The following is a 20,897-nucleotide window of genomic DNA, read 5'->3' on the forward strand; positions in this document are numbered from 1 at the left end:
TTGGGAGGACTTTCAACCCTGTGCAGCAACCAAGATCTCTGCATTATCCCTCTTTGTCTTTCTTTTCATCTTCCCCAGCCATCCTATCTCATTTCCCCTCTTTTCCAGCTTTTGATCACTCGTTTGGACAGAGTTCCTTCTCTGTTCCAAAGCTGCAACTCCATCACAAACATCACTCACGTCCCTCTCTGTCACGCTCACAGATAATAACTGTAAGCTCGCTGTTTGCATCACTTGGTGTGAATGCGGTGGTTGATGTGACCCTCAGCTCTGTGAACATCTATACAGATGAGAGCGCAGGGAGGATTTTCTGCGCTGTTGTGTTTATATTTCCTCCCTTGCAGCACCATGGATACCAGTCAGACAGTGCCAAGGTAGGACCACATCATAAATTAAGAAACCTATAAATATTTGCTCGTGTTTTGAGTTTAACACTAGTTTGCATTTACATAACTAAAGGTGGTTTTGTAATTCATCTGCTCGGAGGCTGGAGGACTTGATGCCAGGTGGTCTCGTTGTACAAATCGGGTTTTATATAACACCAAGCACATAATGACCACATGCCAGCTACTTCCATTTGCAATGTGCACACACTCACACTCCACGCTAGTAACACAAAACATTTTTAAAATTGTCTGAAACAAACAGCGGCGACTGTATCGTTCCAGTCAAGTGTCAAAAAGTATGATCTTCTGCAAAGATTAAAAAAAATAAAAATAAATGCAATAACAGTGTTCATGTCCAGACTGTGGATGTGGCCGTTGTTGCAGTGTAGCACATTCCTCCACACTCAATAAACTTGGCTAAATCAATATGTCAAAGAGCAGACAGATAACGCTAAGCCTAGACATAAATCTTAACCATCTCTAAAAATCTTTTCATGTGGAATTACTCTCAGGCCATATTCGCTTAAGTACAGTAAACATTGTGACAGGTACTTTGAGCTGCTGGTTCAAGAGGACACAGGAAAAGTGGATTGTGCTTGGAGTCTTTTAAGGGGCTGGTGGAAAAGAAAAACTCTTAAGTTAAAAAAAAAGCTGTCAAGAAGAATAAAGGTTCGCTTTAATGAAACATAAGCAGAGAATGGAAGCAAACCACCCAGAAAACACAGAAAAATGTTTGATTCGAGATGTCAGCTTTTGAAACTTTTAGGTGGGATGTGTGTCTTTCTGAAAAAGAAGCACAGTTTTTATTTTATCACTGCAATGTTTCCCAGCAAATCCGTCCCATGCATTAGCTGATCTTGACTTTTCTTTTTCCCCCCTCTTGAGCATGAAAAAATCTGAGAAGCTGTTCAGTTTTTCTTCAGCCCTGGGGAGATGGGGTGTTAAAGCATAGCTGCGATTGCCTCATACAAAAGTATGCCTGAGTAATATTACATATTATGCAAGAACACGGTTCTTTCCGCAACTTCAAAACACTGCTGCTCTTTTTTTTTTTTAAAACACAGGGTAACTGTAAATTTATTTTTTGCATCACCAGAACAATTTATTGGACTGAATTTAAATAAAAATAATCTTTTGTAATGTTCAAGAAAAAAAAAGAAAAAGAAAATAAAACAACAAAAAGAAAATAAAACAACAAAAAATTATGCTAAAATAAACATGTTCCCAAAAAAAATAAATAAGTCCAGAAGAATGAATGACATGCCCTTTTTTGTTGGATGAAGCAAGTTGTGAAAGAAAAAAAAATCCTTTTTATGGCAAGATTCACTCCTAACTCATTAGTTTCCTTCAGGTTTTGTGTCTTTTTGAGACTCCACCCACACCACGGCTGGAGGACACAGAGACACACAGGGTGAAGAATCAAACACACCTTGTGAATATCACTCTGCGTGCCTCCCATTCAAATTTTTGCCACAATGAGGGTGCATTTTAAAGAAAATATTTTAAAATAATATAAACTGTCTGCGTCTTTATTTATTTTCCTCCTCATCCACTTATCATGTTAAACCACCGGGCCATTACACTCCTTTTAATCCTTACTGGGATTAGTCAAAGTCATCAGAGTAACATGAATTTGTTCAGAGGTGACCTCACTCTCCTCTCTGGTCTAATTTTGGTAGAAAAAAAATGATGCAACAGTACATGCTCGCTTCGTGAAAGGTATACAGTTTATAGTGAGTCAGGTAGTGCAGCCAGCAGTCTTCTTTTGCAGTTTATGCCTTGTAACATAAAGGTCAGTAGGCTCACAGCTATTCTGGGTGTGCTTTGTTCAAACAAGCCGTCCAACTGCTTTATGTGGAAAACAGTTTTTGTAGCTCTGCTTTGAGAGAAGTACCTTAACGCTTTACCCAACTGCCGATTTCAGCATCAAAAATTAGTCTAAAGGAGTTGATTATTTGTAATTTATAGTAAATAATTAAACAAAAACACTGGATGACACAGTCATTTATACCCTGTTTAAACCAAACTCTTTTCAGTCAAATACAGTAAGAGCTTTCAGTGGAAAACATGTGCAGATTCAACACTACTGTACTACTAACAACCACTTATCAAAGGAAAAAAAATTAGAAAAGAAGACATCAGAATGGTTTAACTTCTACTCTATATTGATATCTTTATTAACAATCATAGCCATGTTTTCAACAATGGAAGATTTATAAATATTTTCTTCTTTTGATTCATAAAAGTTGTCTCGGCACTTGTGGCATGATTCCAGTTGTGGAAAGAAAAAGAAAATCTAAATGTCCTTAAAAGAGTATAGCGCTTTCTGAAGCGCTGGTATCCAATCAACAGATTTTTTTTTTTTTTCTTCAGAGAGGAAATCCATTATGTACACGATGGCTTTTCTTTTAAGAACCCAGATCTGGTTCTGTGCCATGGATGGATGGGAGAAATAGCGAGTGCACGGCAGCGGGTCCAGAAACCATCCACAGCAGGCCACCTAATTGATCATCTGGCCTGGCGTTTCCCTTTGTTGTTGTTGTTGTTGTTGTTTTTAAGGCAACAAGATCCCCACACCAATCTGGAAACAAATCCCAGATATTCCAATCTTGGTTCAAGCTTGCAGCATGACCTTAAGGTGGTCTCACCCTTCGTTTTCTTCTTCTCCCCCCCCATCCCCCAACCCACCCCCCACCCTGTCCAACTCTTCTGCGAGGAAGGAAACAAAAATTGTCCCCCCCCCCCTTCTCTTTAAATACTTCCACACCACATAGCATCCAGACAGAAGGGGCCAGGGACTGCTGTCCTCCCAAAAAACATTTAAATGTTCAAGCTAAAGCCATGGGGCACCAGGGTTCGCCCCTCACTGAAGCTACATCTGACGGCTGGGTCAAGCCCACACTGGTGTACAGGCCGTCCTGTGCCGGGTACTTCACTGCCGAGTCAGAGCCTGTTCCCTCCCCCGAGCTGGACAGCACGGATGAACTGACCTGCAACATCAGCGCAAAGAAAAAGAAGAAAAACATTCATTATTAGCTGGAGTGTGTTTAAAGCAGCCATTTCTTTTATGAAATATGCATTTGCCCCTATTTGGAGTGTGATTCATTTTTTGGTTTTGGGACTGAGATACCACTTGAATTACACAGCTGGAGGAAAAAAGAAAAAAAAAAAAAAGTACCGGATCCTGAGAAATGTGAAGCTCATTTTACTGTAATATTATGGTGACACATTTGTCAGCAGCAGTCATCACCGCAAAGCATCAGTCAGCCTGCATGTGACCATTTCACCAAAACACCTGCTGCTAGCAAAGGGCTACAATGGTTCCACTACATAATAATCAAACCTGAGGAGGCATAGTTTGACACTTAAAATAACTGTGTGAAGGTTATTTTCACATTCAAAACCCCCATTAAATTAATTTTAGGTTTTATTTAAAAAGATAAAACTCCTGTACCACCATCCTTCATGTGTCTAATTATATTTTATGTGATGCTTTGAATTCAAATGAAGCTCAGGAAATGTGTCTTACCCCTGACACCTGTCCAGAGGGAGAGCTGGTTTTTGAGCAGTCCTCAGAATTGGATGAAGAGGTGGATGTGGGAGTCATAGAGACAGAGTTGTTATTTCCTATAAAATATAAATTATGTTGTTAAGACCACATTTTAAAAGGCAAGGCCCCGATAGTATTTATTCACAGGCAGAGCAACATGAATAAACAAGACTTATCAGGGACTCACCAGAGGATCCCTTCGTTTTATTCAATGTTTTCGGTTTTCTTTTTCTTGTCTGAATTCCCTCTTTCTTCATGGCGAGCGGCCGAGGTACCTGCAGGTTGGATCATTTATCGAAGAGAAAATTACTGTTTTTGATTTGTAGAGCACGGATTGAATCAAAGCAGGTGTTAAATTACTTAGAAAGGAATGTGAAATAACATCTCGACTCACCCCATGTAGTTTCGTGTAGAGCCCGCATGCGTTACACACTGGCTCTCCATCGGCGTTTCTGCGCCACAGAGTGGTTGTGCTGGTTTGACAGTTGGCGCAGGACAGGCCGATTCTTCTGGACGTTGACTGGTGACAGAAACATAAAACATAAAGTCGATTATTAGAATCAGATTCTGAGCATTTCCAAGAAGAAATTGATATTAAAAGATTTGTTAGGCCGAATATCTTTTGGAGACTTTGTTTTGGTTTTTTTTTTCAAAGCCGCACTTTACTAATTGATTATAGTTCGTCCATTCACACCCTATTTCCTAACAATAATACCGATCCTATTATGTTCTCCATTTAATCGGTTGTTACGCACTCCTTTTTACAGCATGTTCATTTTCTAAAACTACATACGTGACATTTGATTTCCTTGTAAAAACTGTGCGTAATGCTGCGCATAATGGCACCAGGAAAAGACCTGGCCCCAGGTCGCCCATTTAGATTAAATTACTCAGCAGAGGCACTGAATAGAGTGAGTGACAGATTAAGTGCCTGATTAATTATGTTAACAAATGTACCCAGTCCACGGCTGCTTTTAATCCGATCAAATCAGTGCCTTGAATTCCGTTAAAATCTAATTCTGCAAAAATACTGACAGACCTCTTCTTGGGATTCTACACCACATAATTTACAAAGTGTTGACAGATAAATTAATATTATTGGATAATGTGGTAAACGATGTCATCATCTTGCACACTCCGTGTCCAATTTATGTTTCGTAGTGTATTTTACAAACGGATTTCTGCCAGTATCACAGAATAAATCACAAAAATCTAAATTTATAGGATTAAAATCTGAGCCACAAGTCTCGACATGTCGCCCAAAGGCAAAGCGCTGGATATTACGAATATCATCGACGATGACCTCGGGCCAACCGTTTGAAGCAATTAGGCAGGAAATTGAGCGTTTAAGTGGTCCCCCGCTTACCGTCCGTTTCTGTGGTTTAATTAATGGCCTGCTCAGCCCATTCATTTTGCTGTACAGGCCGCAGGCGTTGCAGAGAAAGTGGCCCGTGCCGTCGCGCCTCCAGAGCGGCGTGGAGATGGAGCCGCAGTTGACGCACTCTCGGCTCTCCCCCATGTCGTCGAGAATATCTGAAACTAAAAAGACACAGACTTAAATCAGCATCAAGTACAACTTTTCAGTAGATGGAAATCTGCCTGTTTGTTGCCAGATTTTCAGATTTGGCATTTGACAAACGTCAGGTGAAGCCATTTTAAATTAGACCCACTCAATTCATGCACTAAAGTAACTATTTAAAAGGCACTGATTATACAATTATATTAGAATAAAGACGTACATTGGGCGCACACTCTGTGTATTTATACTGCTGTGGAAATGTTGCTGGAATACCTATGGGATTTTATTTATTTTCTTTTAAAAAAAATATATTTTATGGTTACTCATATTTTGGCCAGTTATATGAGCACAGAAATAGGCCTCATTTTTCTCGCATCACTGACACACATATGCTCCCTCGGGCCAAATCCAACACAATTTTCATCAAAGGAAGAATATTTCTGTGGTACTTTATTAAGCACTGTTTGGGTAAATTCTTTTTGACATTTTGAGCCTCCACGGGGAGATCAGGTTCTCGTTACAAAAACATTTTTTCCCATCACAGACAGTGGGAATGAAATCTCTCCCCTATCTCCCTAGATTTTTTTTTTTGTCTTACCTCCGTTTGGTCCTCGGATCAAGGGCGCGCCTCTGCTCTGCAAGGTGTGCAGCATCGTGTTATCGAAAGGTCCCCCGGTCCAAGGCGAGGGCAGCTGGGAGAGCTGCGGTGCAACGTAAGGAGAGTATGGGCTCGGGTAGCTCCCGCTGAGGGGCCGAGAGAGGCCATACTGGTCTCTGTTGCTTACGTTCAGCGTGTTGCTGTAGCCGGTGTCCCGCGGCGTGCCGTTATTCATGGGCGGACTCGGAGGGTAGTGGAACCGACTCGAGGCGTGCGGGCTCCCGGTGCTATATGAGGGGCTCTCCGGGGCGGACTGAGACCAGACCGAGTGGCTGGAGACGGCGTGGCTGGGCTGCGCGGAGCCGCTGGCCTGCAGGTAAGACAGGCTGGGTATCATGGGGCCCACCCGGGAGCTGGGCACGTACACGGGAGAGTTGGGGTTGGAGTGCATGTAACCGCCAGAGGAGGAATCATATCCAGTCTGGCTTTGAGCCGCGGCGATGGCCAGTGTTTGGTACATGTCTGCCGGGTCCACCAGCAAGCTCGCCTTGTGCGCTCCGCTGGAGAGGACGAGTTTGCTGCCCTGGTCTAAATCCGTAAACAGCGGGATGTCCTCGGCGCCGGTCAGGGTGTTGTTATGGTGTCCGAAGTGAACGTAGGAGTGTAGCGATCTGCCGTCGGAGCGGCGGTGCCCCAGCGCGTCGAGCTCGCTCGGGGGTGTCCTCAGCTCGTCCGAGGTCTGACCGTCCCTCCTGCTGTCACCGGGCAGGTAGGTCTGCTCAGCCGGTGACCCTGGGCTGCTGGATACTTCTCGCTTGACCATGGACCAGCTGTTTTCGCCCAGGTCCATCCAGGAGCACTTTCCATACACCGTAGGGATTAATAAAAATGTTCAGGGAGTATTCTACCCTGTTAAAAAAATAAGAAAATGAGTTAGGAAATCAGAAGAAAAAACGCAAATCCACCTCTGATACTGTGCGTTTTCATCTTTAAATGAGCAGCCACGGTTAAACCCGGACTAACTGTGAATCTGAATATTAATCTCACGGCATGTTCACTGACTGTGTATCATCTCTAACTCCAATAAAACACAACCAATCCACAGTGACTGCCATACTCCCATCAAGAGCTCTTAAGAGGCATGGATCCATCCGTGTCAAATCCCTGTCCTCCCACAAGTACACACACACACGAGTACACACACACGAGTACACACACACACACACACAACAGATAGGAAACAAAACGCAATATGTCTTCACAGCAAAAGAGATAACCGTTTGATAAGACCCAAAACAGATAAGGGCCGAGAGGCAGGCTGAGGCGATAAAACGATACCCCCGAAATGATGAGTTAGGTCCTGCTGCTGCTGCGCTCGCCACCGCAGCGCCAGATGTTTAAAACCAGCTGTTTTCGGCGTGAAAGAGGAAGAAAAGACGGTAAGAGTGCAGAGGGAAAAAAAGAGAGGAGACGCGTCAGTTTTCAACACGTACCTGCTAGTTGTGTGCCATAGGCTCGAGCTCAAAGTTCCTAATAAGTGAGCCGCCGCTTCTCCCTGGAAGTAATGGGAAACGTTAGTGCGAGTCTGACGAGGTTTATGAGAGGAGGTGCTTCTGGTGGCCGCGGCCGCGGGAGGCGGACCAATCATGTGGAGCTGCGAGCTTTGCTGCTGGAAAACGCGATGGGGGTGCCAGCCTGTGTGAACTCCTCCAATCAATCAGACGGAGAAACAGAAAGAAAAGAGAGAGAGCGCGCGCGAGAGAGAGGGAGACTTGATCACGTCCGAAACTTATAATAAGCTGTAAATGCAATCATACACCCGAGAGCTGTTCCACAGTTGTGCTCATGGACAGAGATGGAGCTCCGCCTCCTCTCAGCTGTTCTGCTTTTTGATTGATCAAACGTAAATGTCCCCGATCACTTACTATAATAATATATGATAGTAATAGTTTAAATACGTACACTAAAGTCGTAAGTCTAACCCCATATATGTTTGACAAATGTATTTTTTATTTTATAGAGAGATTTGGTTTCATATTGTTACTGACATTTATAGAAAATCTACGCATCACAATGTTGTAATGTAGCGAAGCACTACAATTTTATTTTGAGGTACATGTACTTTACTAATGGCGCTTCGACCTTATGTCACTTTACACTTCCACTTCAACACATTTTAAAGGGGAATGTGTTTTTTTCTCCACATGTTTCTGACAGCTGTAGTTACAACTGAGATTTGACATAAAATAATGTTACTCACTTAAACTGCTCAAAATGTGGTTAAAATGACCTCCAGCTCAGCTACAACAACACAATACTTCTTACACATTATATATCGTTGACAAGAAACCAGTGATTTAATATATTTAGTTTGTTGCCTGAAAAATACTTTGACTTTTGATACTTCACGTACATTTTTTGGTAACACGTCAAATCTTGGACTTTTACTTGTAATGTGTTTTTATAATATTGTGTTGCTGTTTTTATTTAGGTTAAACATCTGAATACTTCTTTCACCACTGGATGATAATTACACATAATACCGAGGCTGTTCTAACAAAATGTCTAATTAGATCTGATTGTTTTTGATTCATATCTTTAAATTTAAGAATATTAATCAACTAATACGATATATTTTCTCAATGGATAACGCAAAAATATAAATGCCTTTAGGCGTCATTGGTATTTATTCAAGGCCCCTGATGCAAAGTCTTGATTCAGGTCTACTGTCGTCCTCTTTGTTTATTCTCTGTACTCAGCGCAGTGATCGATAAATCTCCTGCTAATTAGTTTATTTAAGTCAGACGCTTTCATTCAGGATTAAATGGCTTCAGCTGTGTAAGGAGCACAAACTCTCAGCACGTCTCTGCTGCCGCTGCGAGGAGGGTTACTTTGAACCGGCGATGATTCGTTCAGGGTCTCCCCGAATATACAAAGAAGCCGAGGAGTGAAGTGATCAAAAGTATCGAGGTGTCAATTGAATCATTCACTCATTTACAGGTCTTCTCCTCGTGCGTGTTACACGGTTCCCGGTTCGTCACACTCACACACATTCAGCAGGTATTTGTGTGTGTTTGCATTCAGTCTAGATGGGAGATAACTGAGCACTGAAGACTGGATCACACGGGAACTCAACTCTCCACTATTTACTTTTAATATTTCTAAAAATATAATCGATCACTACAATGCAAACTGACCAGACCTGACTAGTGCACCATTTACAACTGCTCCTATCAACACTAGGCCTCTTACTACTGCCACTATCACCACTACTCTAATACCAAAACCACCACCACAACCCACACTGGAAGCTGCAGAGACCTGTACCACCTATATTTCTAATTATTATATTACTATTATCATTGGCACTACACTTGAGTCTGTACTTGAAGCTGCAGAGTTGGACTTTACAATGTAATGTGAATATTGCAAATATTTCTCTGAGGTTTTTTTTTTTATGTATTCTAGAAATTGTAATAGAACTACACCTACAGCTGCTTTTAGTACAAAACTACTACTATCACACCTCCTACTGTCACTACAGCCACTGTTTGTATGGCCTCATTCCTACCACTAGCCTACTGCTTCACCTACTAGCATTAGAGCTACAGATACTATTATTAGATTTCTGCTTCTATTCTAACTGCTGTTAAGCTTCTGCTGCTGTGATGCTGCAGCTACACTGTTTGCATTTACTTTTTGTTATTTTTCTTTTTTGTCTCATATGTAACTTGGTCATTTTGTGGGGCTATTGTTGAATCTAAGCAGAAAACCACAGTATTAACATATAAAGGTTTTTAGGCATAATTCTGCTGCTGATAGTGGCCACAGTTAAAGACTTGCTCTGCTGTTGTTATCACTGCTGCAGGCTACAGCACCGTGGCCACTGTTATAAAACTATTGCTGCTGCTCTTAATGTAGCACTGTAGATATCATAGTCGTATTACAGTGTGTGTGTTTATCTGAGTGCTTGATATGGCCATTAATCTGATATTCCTCAGTTCCTTATTCACATTTTAAAAACTCTGCTTATTCTAATTTGGAGACTTGTTATTTTTACGCACTGCGCTGTCTTGTCAGTCTTGTATCTTCTGCCTGCTCTTAGTTGTGGATCAAACTCGATGCATCTGACCGCCACGGAAACCGGAGACGTTTTAGCGTTTTTTTTTTTTTTTTTTTTTTTTTAAATCAGAGGGAGTAACCAAACCATGCGCTACTGTTCCCCATCCCATCGTCTCCGTGAACAGTTGTCAGGGAGGTGAGAAAATACAAAATCCTGTTGTTTTTTCTTTTCTCCCTCCTCCTCTCCACCACTCCTCCTCACCCCAACCATCCACTCCTTCACTACTCTTCTTCTCCCCTCTCCCTCTCTGGCTGCGGAGCATCCAGTTGATGAATGAGGTGTTTTCGCAGTGATGTCAAAGTGTGGCTGCTCTGACACGCGGGGCCTGTGAGGAGAAGTGGCAGGACGCCGCCCTGTCTCCGCATTTATCCACACACGGTCAAACACTGCGGACCTGACAGAGACACGCAGGCCGATAATCGAATTATCTTTATCATAAATATAACTGGAAAGCGCCCTTTAAAATGTGTATATCTTGTAATTGTAGGCTAATAGGCCTAATACTACTACTACCGCTGCTGCTGCTGATAGCCTAGTAATAATAATAATAATAATACAGTAAAATATTAGACAATTTAATTTTTCAAAATTAGTCATGTTCATCTTCAAAAAATAAAATAAAAATTATAGTGGCTAATTATAGTGACTAATACTGATATAATATTAGTAATATTACAAATATATAATATATCATAATATTCATATTACTCGTTAGAATAAAAACAAACTAAAATTATTATTGTTAATAATAATAATAATAATAATAACGACAACAACAATAATAATAGTAATCGTATTAATTTCAAATTAAAAGCCTCTGTTTCCTTGTAAAATGATTTTCTTATTGTTGATCGACCGTGGCTCCAGTTTTATCTGAATAATGTTTGTTTCTTTCAGGAGGTGTACAGGCTAATGGCCGACCCTCTTCAGGTGTCACTGCCTTATGTACCGACTTGATAATGATTATCTCTAACACTCCAGTTCTTGTTATAGCTGCTCCTGATTAGCCAATACTGCTGCAGTATGCACGATGTTACTGAGATAACGAGGAGCAGGGACGCCGCTTTGAATTCTCTCACTGAAACAAGGACTAATATCATTGTTATTACTGCAGCCTGATTCCTAATTAACCTCGGTGAGTGTAACTTGATGATGGTTCTGTGGGTTGTTTTTTAATGACACTGACGCTGCTGCTCTTCATCACTTTGGTTTATCACATATATGTATGTGTGTTATGGCAGGCTTTTAATTATGATGGAAGATTCATATTTTAAATTTGATTTGGGTATATCTCTACTGCTTATGGGGACAAGCTTGCACTATAATGCTACAATACATCGGAATAAAATGACTTTTTCTTTTGGTTTCACTAAGAAGTTTTCGATCATTTTAATTTGTAATACTACAAAGATTGCAACTGAACTGAATTACCCAAAATGAAGACAGTGGACATAATATGGCCTATATGGATTTGATTATTAGAGATAAATGCACACTGCACATATGTTGTGCATAGAATTGTGCATTATGGGTTTGTGTGTCTGTCTCTCCTTTATGAACTAATCAGTGTTTTTTGTTGGTCACATCAAAAAGGATGAAGCCTGGGCCTGCATCTAAAGACATAAAATAACCCCATTTTAAAATAGGATATCAAATACTTGACTTTCTTAACAGGGAGAGAAAAATGTATTATTGTACATTTATTATTATTATTATTATACATACAAATGTATTATTAAACATTTTTGTGGTTTAATGTAATTGTGCAGTTGTAAACACTACAGATATTAAAAGGTCAATTTAAGGTAATGATTATTCAATATAAGACAGAACAAAAGACAGTGAAACACTTTTAAAATAAAATTAAATATAAATAATAGTTTCTGCTGGCATGAAAATTATATTTACTGTAGATCATGAAATTGGAGGTTCTTTTTGAAGTAACTGATTATGTAACACTAGTTGGCATAATTAAAAAAAAAAAATCCCAGAATAAATCATTATCTATTAGCTTATATATAACAATTGTAAATATCCACGTGTAAATACTGTACCCTGGGCCACTGCTGACCTCAAAGAAAACCAGATTCTAATACAGATTTGAACTTTTGTTTGTAAAGATCAAACTAGGAAAGTTCTTTCCTCATGAAACTGAAATGAATAAAGCAGCAGGCTCACAGCACCATTCCCCTCCTTTCTTGTAAAAGTGTGAATCTGTACAGGACGTCTCAGATCAGATCAAATTAGCCACAACACCTGCGAAAACTCTTTCTCATATTTATTACCTCTATGTCCTGCTGCTGGAGCCTTTAAAACATTGACTTATTTGTTTTTATTTTATGGAAGACGCAGTTAAGTTTTATACCTGCACAGATCTGTTTCTCCTGGGCCCTCAGCTTGTCCAACAGAGCTGCCCTGGAGCAAAGGCTGCTGGGAGGCCCGCGAGTGTCAGACCCTCCTGTTTGAAGTGGTAGATGATTAAACGGGCCGTGACAGGTGTAAAAGCAACCTTTGTCATTTTGGACATGCAGCGTCCTTGCTTCCTTGACTTGCCCACAACGAAACGCCCTGCTCACCTGCCCGCTCACACTGACTGTGTGTGTGTGTGTGTGTGTTTGTGTCATTGTGTCATTGTGTGTGTAAATCAGTGTTGGAAGCAGATTTTTCTGGAGGTGACCGGAGGCTGCACCATCACACTCCCTGTCAGCATCATGTGATGAATGACTGACAAGTACATTCCTCCTCAGTTGAGAAGTTGTGTATTTGTGCTGCTTGGTGCAAAGAGCCAGAGCATGAATTGTCACAGATGAAGACACACACTCCTGGGAGAGTGGATGCAAGCTTGTCTGTGCTTTGAGAAAGCTGGAGACACACTCATCTGTTACTATGGCTTCTTATTTGTATCTCCAGCAGCTCCAGTTTATCACTCCAGTGTCATGATGTTGTATCAGCCTGACACAAGCTTCAGGGTTCATTTGACCTATTCAATCACACATCAGCTACAGCACATGTTACTGTATTATGAACTGTTTTTATCATATGAGCTGCTCTCGTCTAGGCCATGTCTTTTCCCTCGGATAGGAGCCTTGACATCAGTGGGAATACCCCAGTTAAACAGAGATAAAACTAAAACTTATGTTGTAAGCAGTACAGTATTTCTCTTTAAGATTTGACATGAGATGCAGAGTTTGTTCTGATATCATAAGGAGTTGAAATTCAAACACAGCTTTGATAGGACAAGCTGAGGCTGTGTAACATGAGGGATTAGGGAGGATTAGTAGAGCAAAGCCTCGCCGCGTGTAATTATAATATTAATTTACACATTTTTCAGGTTGTGTTTAGTCATATTGGATGTGAGATTAAGTGGATAAGGAGAGTGAAATCAGTTTGTACACTTTTCAAGCTGTGCTTCATTTTTGATGCGGACTCCAAAGACCAAGGTCCATTTACTATTTTTAGATATCCTATGATGTGGACTGATGACAGAGAGCTCCACTTATGGCTATAGAAAAGTCAATTTTTACATTGACACAGAAAGGAAACAGAGTTAGCTGTATTTCTGAGTGAATATGGAATTGTAGACCAGGAAGGGTGAGGGAAAAACGGTCAGCACTTACCTCAGTCTCAATATTGTAGTTCAGTTTGATTTCCATGAAAGTCAGGTGCTGACGCAGAGTAGGAATCTTCCTGTCTTTTTGGAGACTTCTCGAGAAGGCCATGATAACACTTTCAGTCCCACGTCAAAGGAACCCTGTCTGGAAAGAGCCAGGAGTCAGATAAGGCCACTATCCATCACCTATAAAACTTAGGCTCTGTGTTTAAAAAGCTATTAAAACAAGATAAGACAGAAGTGTACAATTCAACACACTCATAAACTGATTCCATTTTGATCACTACTGTGCAAAAAAGAAAAGGTTTATTTTAGGTGGGATGTAGGTCTGCTTTCCTACAAAACTGCTGCATTTTAGTCTTTGATATTTGAGAGTCAGATGATCTCCCACAGCTGAAAAAAATCATTAATGCTCCTATAAGTGAGCACTGGTGGTTCAAAACCTGGAGTTTGGGGCCCCCAAAACAGGTCACAAGATAAATCTGTGGGGTCGTGAGATGGTTTAAATGAATAGTTGGACGTTGGGGAAACACACCTCCTCACTTCAGAGTCAGAGATGAGAGGTTCAGTGACACACTTTTTTGTTGTGTTTGTATGCGAAATATGAAGCTACAACCAGCAAACAATTAGCTTAGCTTAGCATAAAGACTGTAAGCAGTAGGAAACAACTAGCATGGTACCAGCACGTCTAAAGAACTGATTTATTATCTTTGGATAAATTCAGGCTGTTTCCCCAAGCTACTAAGCAAATTAAGCAAACCATCTCCTGAATGAACTTTTATATTTAGCTTAAACATGTGAGAATGGTATTGGCCTTTTCATTTAACTCTTGGCAAGAAAGTGAATAAGTATATTTCCAAAAACTGCTGTTTTGAAAGAAAAAAAGATACTTCACAAAGTTATGTTCATTTTCACACATTTTTTTGGTTGTAGTCAATTTTAGATTTTTGTAGTTTTTTGGATGTTAAAAAATTATTAAAATCAAATAAATTGAAAATAGAAAATCACTCTTACATAGGTCTCTTGAGAACTATTTTGGCATTCACCACACAACAAATGATTTCAGATCAAAGACGGTGAACGAAAAAGTGTAATCAACTCAAAGACGCCTGGTCGCCCGTCTCTCTATGCTTGTCTCTGGAAAACTGCACCTCATCTCTTGTGTCGATTCAGAGGCTGTGTTATTGTTTCTACGTCAGTGTCTCCATCCTGTGGAGCCAGTCCCTCTCTATGTGTTTTGTCTCAGGAGAGAAGGTCAGGTCTCCAGTACACTTTGTGACTTTCCCTGAATCAGCTGTTTGGAGCCTCAGCCCGAGGAGAAAACAGCCTTGGGCCAAGGTGACGTCACTGATAGCAAAACAGAGACAAGTTTGGAGGTGAGGAAGCGGTAGAGATGGTGGAGGGGCTGGGTTGGGGGGTTACTTGAGGTTGAGACATGTGGGCCTAGCATGGTAGTACAGTATGAACAGAGCAGCTGGTAGACCTTGTAGGCCCACTCATGCTTTCAAGGTCTATGGAGTCTCAGCTGCTTGTTATAAAGATACAACTATCAGGTTGTATCACTCTCTGATTTAATTCATTTTTTTCTGGTTCCTGCTGAAATCTGCAGAAGTTATCTTCCCAAAACCATATTAGTAAATAATGAGATTAAAGACGGTAGAATTATAGGCCAGGGGGCATCCCGGTGGCAGTGGAGGGGCAAAAAATCTGACAATCAGGAGTACTCCCTCACCTTATATGTTGTATTTCTTAAATCTTTTAAAAGACGGTTGTTGAACTTATTCTTAAAGGTTTCCCTCGATTCACTGTAGCTCATTTCTTTGTTACTTTTGACAACAGCACCTGTAAACTGCTCTCCCCTTTCATTTCCTGTTTCCTCTTACCTGTCCACACTCAAATAAGGGCACGAAATGCCCCAAAGTTGTTAAAAACAAAAAAAGAAAAGAAAATCTCTTTCCAAAAAAAGGTAATCAGAAAGAAGCTACAGTGTAGCTATGGAGTCAATGCATGTAGCCACTGTAGATGACAAGGGCCTCTTAAAAAAAAAAAAACCCTGACTACTAAACTACTACTAAACCCTACTGAGAGGAGGTTAAACATCCTACAGTTGCTCTATTTTACAAAGTGAATAAATGAATCACTGTGGATATAATTAGACAACCTTATCATTTACAACATATCTACTGTATCTACTGTCTTGGTAGTGCTATCAACAGGTCAAGTCTGATATGGATTAAAACCTGCGCTGTGAGTAAACCGGCCCTCTGAATACTTGCAGAAGCAGTAATATGCTGAACAATGTTTCAAAATAACAGTCTCTCCAAGTAGGAAGTGCTAAAGTTCGGCCTTGACCTTCTGTAAATAGAGTTAAACTTTCTTTCCAGAGGGAAAATGTGTTCAAATGTGTCTATAGCTTTTCAGTCAGAAGAACAAATAAGCCCTCTGAGATCTGATAAGATTTCAGCTTCACTCAAATATGGGTCTGGGAGGTCCACTAGACATGGCCGACTTGTCCTTCCATGACCGTACAACCTCGCCTCGTCTCGGTCTCTCACACTCAACACACAGCTCCCCTTCCGCACACATTAAACACACTCTCCTGTCTGACTTGGAGGTTTCTGTCGCCCTCTCCTTCACTTTAGTCAGTTGCCAGACAATGAAAACATTGAGAGGCAGTTTCTATGGCGTGACCAGGGCTTTTGTTTGACTGAAAAAACATATGCATTCTACATGCTCCAATTATGGTTTTATCAGATCGCTGTCAAACACACCAATCATGCGCCTTCCTTTGTGCCCTCTCTAACGGTGTGTACTGTACCATGCGGAGCAGTGGCTCGCTGTGTTTGCATGTTTGCCCATGGTGGGAGTATAATATCTCAGACTGGTTTGTGTCCCTGTTGGCAGAAAACACGCGGCTTGGTCGAAAAACAATGTGTCACAATCCCTTCTGCTTCACAGTAACAGATTGGTTTCGAATGCAGAACTTCCTTGTGTGAATATTACCGCAAAATTAAACATGAGCGGTGTTGGCCTTCTGCTGGTATCTAACAAACATGTCCACTTTCAGCTGTGACCGCAACCACTTGGTATACTATTTGGAGAAAAAAAAAAAAAAGGAGACCATATCAGGGTGATCTGCAGCACGTACAGTTAAATCCCTTATTGTGACTTGCACCCTACACTTCAACAAAAGAGGCCAAGAAAGCCACGGCTGATCTGACTTACCATTGGCTCAACTCTCGATTGGCATGACTTCCATTCAGTGTCAAAGTCACGTCCACATTGCCAGTTATTTCACAAGAATGCTGTTATCACAACTGAAGTTGTATAACCATATTAAATATATAAAGACTGTATGGCACACCTGAAGCTGGAAAAATGTTGATTGATGCTTTTATGAATTTATATACTGCTTTAAAAATCATTTTTTAAATTTGTTATTGGATTCTGTTCCCAAACCAAGACGCAATTAAACCTTTTTCTGAACTTCAGAAGGAGTCGTCCCCTAGCCTGACCCCCCCCAGCCATTATCCCCACTGACACAAAGAGAAAAACCCTGGCCTGTGTGTGTGTGTGTGGTTTGTTTTGATAGAAGCCGGTCAGCAGCTTAGGTGCTTAGGCTCCATTAAGTCCAGTGTTTACAGATCTGGTAGAACGCAGCCTTGTAGCCTCAAGATGTTGCATCCAGGCAGCCAGACATCACTGAGGTTTGAGGTCTGGACTGGGAGATATTATCCATCCAACACGATTAACACAACGTGATAAAAGCCAAGTGAATCAAGGCGAAGCAGTTGTTACAGCTTTTATCTTGAGCATGACTCTATGATATTATGTGACTTTTAATGATAATAATAATGGTGATGATGACCAGAACATGATGATACCCAGCTTTTGTCTTTTATGTCCTGTTGGTTATGATTTACATTCATCTGCTGCTATGTCTCTTTCCAGAGTTAGTGTTCCCCATTATTCTGAAATAGTCCACTGATAGTATAAAAGTTTGCATAGATACTCTGTCTCAAATCTGTTTTTTTACTTTTAAACTATGATCCATAATCCAGAAAATGTAACAATAAATAAATAAAAAAGCAGAACTAGCTGACTGACACTTCAAAGTTAATGTGAATAATTTCTGGGGTGTTCATATTGTTAGGTGATAAAATCAATTCTACTTTTTTTATGTATTAAATACAGAACTGGAGCTGGAAGATACTTAGCTTAGTTCAGCATCAAGACTGCAAACAGGGTGAAACAGTTTTGTCTGAAGTTCAAAAAATGTGCTCACCAAAAAACGTGTACAAATTAATATGTTTTATCTTGACAATATGTGTTTTTACAGGGAGTTCATGCTAAGGATAGATACAGGTAACGCCCTTATAAAGCATGGATTAAATAAGCATGATAAGCTATCTGTTTCCCTCTGTTTCCAGTCTTTATGCTAAGCTAAGCTAATTGCCTCCTGGCACGAGGTCTAAACAATGCCAAGATGTCAGAGTGTTATCAGTCTTTTCATTTGACTCTCGAACAGAAACTGAATCAGTGCATTTCACGAATTGTTGCACTATTTCTTTAAAGACACACATTTTCTCATCTGTGGCATCTGAAATGATAGAAAAAGAACTGAGCATACTCACATCCATGCTGTGTTTTCGCTTTATTTCATGAGCTTTCAGTCACTCTTTCATCAGAGCAATGAGCAGACAGACAAAGACAGACATGGAATCACATTCTAATCATTGGCAGTATGCACTACACCTGTGTGCACCCTGGTGGTAGAAACTCTCCCTCTTGGGAATTGTAGTTTTAAAGTGCTGTGAGGCCTAAAGATGGAAACAGCAACAAAAAAAGAGTATATGTAAAATCTACAGCATCTCAAAGATGAGAACGTGGGAGGATCACCACCACCAAAGCTAGTTTTAAAATCACTATGTCCTATGTTTTCCTCGATTACCGAATCACTCATAAATCTCTAACGAGAGTCTTTATCTTCCTGAGCTATGTTAGTGTAATGTAGATTAAGCAAAGTCCTTATCACAAGCGCGTTCATATTGCAGTACAACACCTCGACATTTCCTCATCTCACAGCAGCATGAGTTGCTGTACATGTGCTGTGAGTCATTCATCAGTGTCCTCTACACCTTAGACTTTTACCCCGGAGTACATGTCAAACATGGCTCCTCTTAACTTTGTACGAGACATCTTTACGTCTTGGCGTTTTATGACAGGAAGGATAAAGGTCATCACGAAGGTCACTGAAAGAGCCAGAGGAGGGAGAGGACTAAACTGTGCCAACAAGCCTACGTAGGAGAGAAGGAAAGAGGGATGAATAAAGGGAGGGAGAGAGAAGAAGAAAAAATTATGACTAGCAAGGTGGGAGGCTACTTTCCAACACTATTCATGGTGAAGGTTGGTGTGTGAAAGCCACACTGTGGGAGTGAGCACACACAAATACACACCTTAGCGGGATTCGTACCTGTGACTCAGGTCAGTGGGAGTCTCAAGAGCGAGAGGCGGTAATCAGTAACAGTATTATATGGCTGTGTTAATAGTTAACGCGGCCCCTAGACACCGTGCCCCTGGCCCAAGCACCTGGAGCCCCTTTTACAGGCATCATCCGCGGAAAGAACAAATAGTAGTCTGAAAGCTTGTTTGGCACATCAACTTTATATGAACTATCGCATCTGACAACATGCCAGCAGGTGTCTGGTGAAAAAGTGTGCAGGCAAAAGATCTTTGGTTAACAAGGTTAATAACTGGAGTTCGAACTTTGTTATTAGCTCCATAAAGCCTTGGTGTGCTGTGTATGACTTTATTGTCCAGTTTTTCTCTTTTCTTCTCTTCTCTTTCTTCTTTTCTCTTCCCTTCCCTTCTCTCTCTTTTCTTCTTTCACAGTAGTAGGAGTATGTGTGTGCATGTGTGTGTGTGTATGTGTGTGTGTTATCCATCTGCCCAACTCCCACATGTGGCCTTCTGGCTTCACGCACACAAATGTATCTTTGACAAAATGCTTTTGTCAAAATATTGCAGCTGCTTCAGAACTAGGCCCTCGCTTTCCACCGTCTCTTTCTCTGCACAAACACACACTTGCGAGCATTCACTGGCAGGCACATATCTGTACCAAGAACACACACACACACACACACACACACACACACACACACATACATGCCTCCCTACGCTCTTGATAAATACAGGCAAGCTCAGGTCAGGATAACCTCATGGTGACCCACCGGCTCCATCTCCTGTAGTGACCTCTCTCACCACCTGCTAAGCCTGGCCTGTTGGCCCATCCCTGCTGCCAGGCCAACCTCTCTCTCTCTCTCTCACACACACACATACACACCTACATTTGTGCATAAAGGCACAAAAGCACCTCAATACTACCTGAAACTCCTCTTCTCTTCCCAGTGGCCTTCCTTCAGTATTCCACATCCAAGCAGCATTGATCAAGTCTCAAAGTCCAAGAGCTTGATGCGAACGTAATGGCAGTGACATCAAGAGAGCACTAAGGCAATGTTAATGCTTCTCTATCTGGGCAGATGGAGGTGTGTATGTGTGTGTGTGTGTGTGTGTGTGTGCACAGTGCAAACAGACCCTTGTACTGAGGAGATGAAACCAGAGCACTCTGCAGTGTAAAAAAATCTGGGCTAATGTCTGTTTCTCTCACTAAATTGTTTTTTGATAAGGGAATATCAGGAGATAAGTGTTGTCACCATCCTATCTGAAAAAGCGGAAGCCAGCTCGATAAATCTCCTCTGTAATCTAATAAGAGTCATGGGCAGCCGCTGCCATCGAGGGAATATTGTCTGCTGCACTGCTGCTGCTAAAGTGAAGACTTACTCTGATTTAAGAACAGGGAGGGGAGACGTTAGCCAACACTGTCAACTTGTAAAAATTGATAACATCTTTACATTAAACAAATGACTATCGCTGCTCATTCGGAATTACTTTGGATTTGTTGACATATTGAAGTAATACTGATAGCCTTTGTCAGTAGCCTAGTGACAGTATATCTCTGTTACAGCGGACGGTGCCAGCAAGTGAAAGGAAGAGGAAAAATTTGGCATTTGTATTACATCCCGTGGATTTGAGGCAGAGCTAAAATGGTGAC

The 20,897-nt window shown here is 41.0% G+C and overlaps 1 protein-coding gene across 2 annotated transcripts; it reads right to left on the minus strand.

The window, feature by feature from the left end:
* Positions 1-1,045: 1,045 nt before the first annotated feature.
* gata6 (GATA binding protein 6) lies at positions 1,046-18,502 on the minus strand. Of its 2 annotated transcripts, XM_018676308.2 has the most exons (8): positions 18,421-18,502; positions 13,794-13,931; positions 6,054-6,962; positions 5,303-5,475; positions 4,331-4,456; positions 4,124-4,211; positions 3,916-4,013; positions 1,046-3,376 (listed from the first exon to the last, which is right to left on the minus strand). In XM_018676308.2, exons 3-8 carry the CDS (start codon positions 6,901-6,903, stop codon positions 3,215-3,217), a joined length of 1,497 nt encoding a protein of 498 aa, XP_018531824.1. In that variant the 5' UTR covers positions 6,904-6,962; positions 13,794-13,931; positions 18,421-18,502; the 3' UTR covers positions 1,046-3,214. The 2 variants fall into 2 exon arrangements, with proteins under 2 accessions (XP_018531824.1, XP_018531823.1); XM_018676307.2 differs by lacking the exons at positions 13,794-13,931; positions 18,421-18,502 and adding an exon at positions 7,547-7,705.
* Between the last annotated feature and the right edge of the window lie 2,395 nt (positions 18,503-20,897).

The sequence above is a fragment of the Lates calcarifer genome, linkage group LG4, assembly GCF_001640805.2.
Source record: "Lates calcarifer isolate ASB-BC8 linkage group LG4, TLL_Latcal_v3, whole genome shotgun sequence".
NCBI classification, from domain to species: Eukaryota; Metazoa; Chordata; class Actinopteri; family Centropomidae; genus Lates; species Lates calcarifer.